Below are 9,047 nucleotides of genomic sequence, written 5' to 3'. Positions count from 1 at the left end.
TATCAACCTGCAAAAGGTTTCCCAACATAGATGCATTTGTTCAATTTTCAAAAATAAATAAAGGTTTTCTACCTGAAAGCATTTTACATTCCTAGCTCTTTAAACATTAAAACACAAAGTACAAAAAATGATCTCCCCACTTCTGAAGAGCCCACTTAGTTATATAAACTATTTTCTTTCCCAACACTTTTTCAGATTCAAAAGAGATTTACTTCGTAAGAACAGGACAGATCTTCAATTCAAACCATTTAGTCCGTTTCCATGGCAACACTGCGGGATTCCTTGGCTACCATAAGTCGCATTAGTTGACTGTGGAATTTCTCAATCTTCTTTACGTCTTGGGCTTGGTCTGTTCTATACACCAAACACTGTCAGAAATTTTAAAAGTACACATTAACTACGTAAAACCAGATTATCAACAACGTAGCAAATGGAGGATTGGGTACAAATATGAGTCTTTCCCACCACGTTTTGCTCTATTCCCTCCGGGGGTCAAACTAAGGCAGTTACAGTCAAGTTTCTAAGCCCCCAGCAATTATGTTCCTTTAGTATCTTATAGTATTTCCAACTCCACTGCTATAAGCAAAAAGCTAAATGAAATCTAACAGAAGCTCCTCAAAAATGACCAATTAAGTAATATGCTAATCCTGCTGTGGGGTCTGATGAGAACTCCAGGCTTGGAATCAGATTATTTTCTCCCTGGGATCTGGTCATGAGTTAGTTATACTGGAGAAGCACAGCAATATTAGGATTGCTTTCCTTCCTTGTGAAATTGGGAGATGGGGAGGGGGTAGTAATGATACCTTAAGAAAAAAAATCCACCATCCCTTGCTCACAGCTGGTCACGGTCTAAATTAAACCAGATCAATCTGACCAACCTTGATTTTTTGAAGGTATTCATAATTTTTAGCCCAAACCAAATTCTTCCTTGCTATAAGTTAAATTCTTCATTAGATGTATACTTCAGATCCGCTTATGGTTTCTCAAAAACCCTTTGTTCTAGAGTCTTCAAAAATACCAAATTTAGGCTGGCAGTTCTTTCCCTCATTTTGTAACAAAAGGTCCATTTTTCTGTAGCCCATTTTAAAGGTTCACACGAGTCTTAAAGGGAACGAATGATCCTGCAATAATAGTCATCAACTTAAGTAACCTATAGTTCAATCTTATCACCCCGACTGGTCATCCTGCCTTTAACAACTATCACTTAACGTTGTTATGTACACGTTGTAGAAATCTGTGCAACAGTCTTGTAAAGAGGCCACAATAATCCCCAATGTTTCAATTTCACTACACGTACTGTGGGAGGATCTGTCTACCCTGTCACTACAGTTTGACAGAAAAGATTTCAGAGTCATAGAAAATATAAATCAGTCATGGGATCAGAAAAAAATGATGCATAAATGGGATTATAAAAAAGTCAAAGACACGGTGATAATAATAAATGTAGCCTAAGACTGAGTTCCTGAAGGAATTACTATTAAAATGAATTAGCAAGGGAAGTGTACACACCTTTTAATAAAGTCATTAGAAAACAGATTTTTTTCTGCTGGAGTTGATTCATACATTTACAGTTTAGGAGGACGGGTTTGACTGTGTCTTTGGCCCCTTCCAAATATGGACTAATTCTCAGTAGTTTTAAGAAAGAACACAGAAGGTGTTTTTCATTTTTCGATCTTGTCACAGGAATCATCAGTGTGACATGAAGTTCCTGCCACTGTTGCCATCCGCGTATCCTTAATTACGTTTCATCATTACCAGAGGCAAAAAGTCATCATTTTGAGGTAGAGCCTTTTGTTCTAAAATCAGCTGTGCGTTTTTTCCTATCTTAAAAACAGGACATGCCAACTTGGCTTCAGCGGATATACCTCCCCGCTCTGTGCCCATCACAGCAGAGAGACTGTCACAGGGACGCCCCGACTCAAGCACACGTGTGGATGCGCTGGGAGGCCGGCTCCAGGGCAGGTGTGTGTGGTTTACGCCCCACACCCCGGTCAGGGCAGCGGGCAGCCACCACGGCACTTCACAGACAAGGTAACGGAGGCCCAGAGAAAGCCAATCTATTGGTCCGAACTTTTCCAAGGCTGAGACGTTGGTAAATGGCTGAACTCGGATTCAGATCTCTTGATTCTAAGTCTAGCACACTACACCATTTTTCACATTTTCAGTTACTTCAAACTTAACTGGTTCCTGGAAGACATGGTAATCAAAGTCTGAATTCACGCCTCACAATGGAACCTTGAGCACAAATATATACAAGCTAAGACAAAAAGTGATTTTTAGTCACTCTGAAATTTTTTAAAGAATTAATCTATGAAAAACCTGTTTACTATGTACCCTCCGGGCCAGGACACCATGCTAGTCACTGGAAATACAGGTAAGAACTTTACTGCTCTCTATTGCCTTGAAGCTCACAATCTACTATGACAAAAAACATGATAAAACAATTGTGATAGAGCACAAAAAGAGCCAAAAAGAAAAGCAAGAGATGAAACAATCCTTTTAGCTGGGTTTTGAAAGATAAGCACCCATCTCGCCACACTGGGGCGGCGGTGGGATTCAATGCCCCAAAGCTGGAAAGAGGCCATCCAGAGGCACAGAGGCCTAAGACAGCCCGCGACGTCACAGGAGCCCCTCTGTAACACAGAAAAGACAGGGTGGAGGGCACATGAAGCCATGTTACATTATCAGTGACGAGGAGCCACTAAGGTTTTTAAGCAGGGTCGTAAGGACCAAACCCTGTATTTTTCGAAATCTCTCCGGACAACTAAAGGATGAACTGGAAGCAGGGCCACATTGGGGAGCCTAGTCTAGCAGTCCAGCCAAGCGAGGACAACACCCTAAACTCGGGGGAAGCACAGCAGAGACAGAGCACTCATGACAGGAAATGAGACGAGGGTGCTTGAGCCAGTAATTCCCAAATGCCTGGGAAAGCACATGGAGCATGTCAGAGGATCAAATACAAGCTCTTCAAGTGAGGGCCAGTGGTCATGAGAATGGGAAAGGAAGGACCTTAACGTGCTAGGAAACAGGAGCGGCAGTTTGAGAAGAGATGAGGAGTTCCATTCCAGACAGGCTAATTTTGAGGAGCACTGAGGTAAGGAAGTCAGAAGAAAAATGTGACCTAAATGTACAAATGTGGAGACAGACCTAGATTCCAGCAGTCCCAGGCACCGTGGCTGAAAGGACTGCTCCAGAAGCAGTATGAAAAGACCCAGGACAGAATCCTGAAGAAACCAATATTTATTAGCAAAGAGCAGTTAGACAGAAACACAGAAAAAGAAGATAAAACGGAGCCACAGATGCCAAAATAGTTTCCACAAGAGTGGTTTTCTGTATCAGAAGCAGCCAGGAGGTCCAGGAAAATGTGAAATGATGAGACCATCAGGTCTGGAAGTGAGGGGATGCTGCTGGGCTCACCACGAAAGTAGTCCAGTGGACGACTACCGCACGTGGAGACCAGGTCCCAGAAGTAATGGGGTGTGCGGAACTGACAAGACTGAGCAGGGAGGGGAAGGGGGAAGCCATAAAGCCTATAACTTGTGTTCAAACACCATCATTTCCTTCCCACACGCTCATAAGGAGACCTCTATCCCCTCATATCCAGTTTTTGTCTCTACGCTCTTTTTGCTTAAGGTCTAAAGTAATTACTAAATTATACCTGACATACTACATTGGTGAAATAAGTTATTTCCCCACGAGTCTATAAAAGTAGCTCTAGAATGAGGTTTTTGACTTTGGAATGAAATGCAAAATTAGCATCCTAATACGCAATCTGCATAAATTCTATGTAAATAATTTTAAACAAATGATTAACTCAAACAGATCTAGAAGTATGCAACAAATAAAAATGTATACTTACAACTAAATCATCTGTTACTTTAATACACAAACTCCCATCAGAATGCCTATATTTGAGAACCACACGGGCCTGAAATAAAAATACACATTTAGAAACAGTGAAGTCAGAAGATATTTCTCACAAATAATTATGAAAATGGTAAAAGGTGACAGGTTTGCTAAATATTATGAAATGGTAAAAGGTGACAGGTTTGCTAAAGAGGATCCCTCTAGAACAGCCAAAACATCTAAAGACATCTTTACTGTAAACATCATTATTGAATGAGGTAGAAAACAGTATTTTAGTTCACTCTTATTGCTATAATTCATTTTTTAAAAAGACTTATTAAAAAGTTGGATATTTACTTGCAGCCAGTTTGAAGAGAGATACTGAAAATTCCCAAAACACATCCACATTCAGGGAATGTCCATGAGACTCTTAACGGTGGTTTGGCATTAAGAATATACAGATCTTAGGGCACCTGGGTGGCTCAGTTGGTTAAGCATCCGACTCTTGATTTCAGCTCAGGTCATGATCTCGGGGGGTTGTGAGATCAAGCCCCATGTTGGGCTCCGTGCTGGGTGTGGAGCCTGCTTGGGATTCTCCCTCTCCCTCTGCCCACCCCCATGCAACAAATAAGAATATACAACAAGAATATAAAGATCTTCCTCAACTTACGATGGGGTTATGCCCCCAATAAACCCACTGTCAGTTGAAAATATCATAAATTGAGATTATCATGGGTGTGTGGCCGGCTCAGTCGGTAGAGCACCCGACTCTTGATTTTGGGGTTGTGAGTTCAAGCCCCTCACTGGGTATAGAAATTACTTTGTTGCCAGCGTCATGAGAGTGTTGTCTGCATCTCACTAGCCCGAGAAAAGATCAAAATTCAAATTCATCGTACAATTTCTACTGAATTCATATTGCCGTTGCAGTACCAAAAGTCAAAAAACAGAAGTCCAGGGGCGCCTGGGGGGCTCAGTTGGTTAAGTGACTGGCTTCGGCTCAGCTCATGGTCCCAGGGTCCTGGGATCGAGTCCCGTGTCGGGCTCCCTGCTCCGCGGGAAGCCTGCTTCTCTCTTTCCCACTCCCCCTGCTTGTGTTCCCTCTCTCGCTGTCTCTCTGTCAAATAAAGAAATAAATCTTTAAAAAAAACCCTAAAAGTCCAAGCATCTTAAGTTGGGGACCATCTATATACTGAAGGGGATCACAAAACATGTCACTTTGGCATAAGGACTGTTCTGAGCAGAGAACAATTAGCTCTCTGCCCTTTCTGGCTTTCATTAACCTTCGTAAAGGTGACATAAATTTCTAATAGTAAAGGTACTCCTTTCTCCCTTACTGGGAAAAGGAGGGCTCTTATCTGTGTAACAGTCCTTACTAATCACCTTCCCACAACTTACTTCCTCCGTAGAAGCCCCAAACCCCCTTTCCTTAATCCACCCTCTTCCCACACTTTATCAGCCTTGTTAAGACGGTACACAGGCCCAATTCTAACTGCCTCAAGTCAAATGCTTTGTGAACTCCATGCATACTGCATACATATGTCGGGTTTTCTCTCTTGTTAACCTGTCTTTTATCAGTTTAATTTGCAGGGCCCCAGCTATTAAACCTAAGAGAGTAAAGGAGAATATTTTTCCTTCCCTCACAATACCCACAACCCAACCGCAGAGAAATGATAGAAAAAGTAGGGGGGAAAACAGCAGACAGGCCTCTGCAAGTCCAAATCCGTGTGGCAAGAAATACGGCAGTCACAGTTCATGCTGTCCCCTACCCCGTGGCTATCAGGAGGTAGATTCGGACTCAAGCATTCAGCGAAGTCACATCCTTATCATGATGGCACCAGACAATGTATTAGGACAGAAAAGCAGGATTCTGTCTTGAGAAGAAGTCTCCATCGAGAACTCTTCCAAAATAACTCCTATGTTGAGCACCATGCTACACAATACCTTTTGCTGTTCAGTATTCTACAGTTAGGGAACCAAGAAAATGATTTTTCTAGAAGAAAACATCTCCCAATAGAGTTTACAACTTCTGGAAACATCATTTTTATTTTTTTAAGTGATGGATTCGAAATAGTGTACTGCGGCAGAGTCCGTTTTTTGCTTACCAACATAAATAGCTAGCTGTTTTAAACAAAGTGCCAACTATCTACAGGCCAAAACAGGAACATAATTTTAAAATGGTCACAGTGTAGAACCAGAAGCCTCAAGACAATTCTGGAAACTAAAGAAAAAGCGCTATGAAGAGCTGTAACTTACAGCTTTTCCCATTATGTCTCTGCTCTCCTGGGATTTGGGGGGGGGGGCACACCACTCTGAGATTTGTTTTGGTGAAGGGGAAAAGGGAACTCAGCAAGCACTTACATAAATTACAACAACTAGATTATCTTTAGATGCCAGATTCTATATACTGGGTTATTTAATTCAGTTCTACATGTTTTAAAAAATTCAGTTCTCCAGAAACAAAAAGCAACTTTAAAATGTGCTAAGCATGACAACCATGTAAAATCTTAACTCTCGGTTGAAAGAATGGCTGGCTTCATAAGGAGAAGTGAGAGTTAAAAGCTCTACGGTATTATAAAAGGGTCTATTTTGTAACTGAGGGGGCATCTATGTGACCAGGTCAGATGCCACAAAGAGAGAAAAAACAATCAAGATTCTTGCTCTCTTAGGAACTTTGAATTCAACCAACCAAAATAACCAACACAAGACACATGAGTTAAGTCCTTTTATAAAAGCATACACAGGTAAAATGCTAAAAGAGAAAACAAGTAATTTAAATTGGGGATGGGGAAGTGTAAAAAGGCTTCCTAAAGGTGGCTTTGCCAACGCATGCTTTTTTCTCTTAAGGAAGAGGGTGGGAGAGAAGCTGAAGGAGCAGTGTGAATGAAGATCTAAAATCTGTAACTTCATGAGACTAGAGCTGAGGATTGTGGGTACGGGGGGAAGACAAACCCAGAAAGACTGGAGAGGGTCCGACTGTGGACAGGGAGTCTGGACTTTACCCGGCAATCTAAGAAAAACCAGTACTTAAGTAGGAAGCTGAGAGAATTCCATTTTTGTTTTAGACAGTTGTGGCATAAGCAAAAGAGTGATTAAAAAGGCAGAAAGAGGGGCGCCTTGGTGGCTCGGTTGGTTAAGCGACTGCCATCGGCTCAGGTCATGATCCTGGAGTCCCTGGACCGAGTCTCGCATCGGGCTCCCTGCTCGGCGGGGAGTCTGCTTCTCCCTCTGACCCTCCCCCCCTCATGCTCTCTCTCTCTCATCCTCTCTCTCTCTCCCTCTCAAATAAATAAAAATCTTAAAAAAAAAAAAAAAGGCAGAAAGACTGAGAGGTTATCACACTGTCCAGCAGGAACACCATCTTCAGTGAGAGCAATGCAAGAGAAATGGTAAAAGGTGACAGGTGTACTCGACAGGCTCAGGAGGGTGGGAGAGAAGACAGAGAATTCTCTAAAATAGATTCCAAGGAGTCTTGACAAAACTTCTTTAGCTCTGGCACAGACAGCACAGACTTGGGGTTTAGAGAACGGGTTGAAATTCTAGCTTCATCTTTTATTTATTTATTTATTTTTTTATTTTTATTTATTTATTTGAGACAGAGAGAATGAGAGAGAGAGCACATGAGAGGGGGGAGGGTCAGAGGACGAAGCAGACTCCCTGCCGAGCAGGGAGCCCGATGAGGGACTTGATCCCGGGACTCCAGGATCATGACCTGAGCCGAAGGCAGTCGCTTAACCAACTGAGCCACCCAGGCGCCCCTCTAGCTTCATCTTTTAGAGACCAGGCAATCCATTTAATGTATCAAAGGCTGTTTATTCATTTACCTCAAGGGACTGTCCTGACTGTTCCCATGAATGAAACACGTAAGGTAAGCAGTGTAAAATGCCTGTCCCACAGAAGGCACTCCACAGAACTGTTAGCCAAGCGCCCCTCACCTATCACAACATCAGTCGAAAACCCGCAGAAGCTTCCGGGCCCTGGACTTTCCTGTGGGGTGAAGAGAGGAAAGGCTCGCTCTCCATCCTGCATATCCTAGACTAATACGCTGTAAGGACCATCTTGTGGTCATTTCCCTATTAAACTAAGCTAAAATATGATTACTCCTGTGAATTTCTACACTCTTTACTCTGTTTTCAGATATTTTGCGTACGGTGTGGGTACTTCGGGACAAAAATCCTGGATCGTTTTCACAGCGCACTGCACGAAGAAACAAACGTCCCCACCAACACTGGGCGTCAACCGGATGGAGGAGCTGGAAATCGTGTCATAAGCAAAACGCTCGATTTCAAAAGTACCGAACTCATGCCATCACCTCTTGTTTCATTTCACTGTAAAGAATGGACGAACACTGCCTCACAGCTTCTTGTTGTGTATCTAGGTCTAGAAACTTAACAGGACTTTTAGTTAACAAGGAGCTATCTAAATAGTCCTTGGACAGGACAACGAAACAAAAACTCGAGAGAAGAAAAATCGAGACCCGAATGCTTCAATTCCCGTCATCTGGACTCCTTTGCTCTTCAGCAACTGGCATCCACTTATCCTAATTCTTGTGGGGGCCGTGGATAAGCCCCTAAACTGCCACCATTTATATTTAAAAGCATTTTCCTGAGGAAAGGGTGCAAGAGTCTCATACACACCGCGGAAGGACGGAAAAAGGGCTCCGAGAGCACTGAAGGTCCGGAGGCCGCAGCCGCAGGGGGAGGAGCCCTACCCTTGGAGACTCGTAAACCAACCGCGGCCGCAGGGAAGTTCAGGGCTGGGGGCGGGGAAGGCAGAGCAGGGCCGTTTCGGGCCCCGCGAGGACCCGGTTTCCGGGCCTCGTCCCGTCGCTCCTCCGGGAAGGGGCAGCGGGAACCACGACACCTGGCGGGGTCCGTCTCCGCTCACCCCCAGCACCTCCTGGCGGGGCTGGAGAAGTTCCGGAGACCGCGCGGACCGCAGGGAAGACCTCCCGACCCGGGGCAGAGGCAGCGGCCCCGCGGGCATTTACCTTCATAGGGTCGGCGAGGTAGAGTTTCTCGGCCGCGCGACTGAACTCCTCCCAGGTCTGATACTGCGGCATCGTGGGTCGGCAGCGGAGCGCGAGCGGGCGAGGCCGGGGACCGCAGGCGGCGAGACCCGGCCCACCTACCACCTACCTCTGGCTGCCGGAGACCGGTGCGGGGGCGCAGCGGCCCGAAGATGGCGGCGCCTCCTCGCACCAA

The 9,047-nt window shown here is 44.3% G+C and overlaps 1 protein-coding gene across 1 annotated transcript; it reads right to left on the bottom strand.

Moving 5' to 3' along the window:
- Positions 1-202: 202 nt before the first annotated feature.
- SRP9 (signal recognition particle 9) lies at positions 203-9,047 on the bottom strand. The gene is made up of 3 exons (XM_006742269.3): positions 8,834-9,047; positions 3,860-3,928; positions 203-368 (listed from the first exon to the last, which is right to left on the bottom strand). The coding sequence occupies exons 1-3, from the start codon at positions 8,903-8,905 to the stop codon at positions 249-251; spliced, it is 261 nt and encodes an 86-aa protein (XP_006742332.1). The 5' UTR covers positions 8,906-9,047; the 3' UTR covers positions 203-248.

Source organism: Leptonychotes weddellii, chromosome 6 (genome assembly GCF_054177405.1).
Source record: "Leptonychotes weddellii isolate Sample4059 chromosome 6, ASM5417740v2, whole genome shotgun sequence".
NCBI classification, from domain to species: domain Eukaryota; kingdom Metazoa; phylum Chordata; class Mammalia; order Carnivora; family Phocidae; genus Leptonychotes; species Leptonychotes weddellii.
The sequence above is the reverse complement of the archived record's forward strand: the minus strand, read 5'-3'. Positions and strand labels throughout refer to the sequence as shown.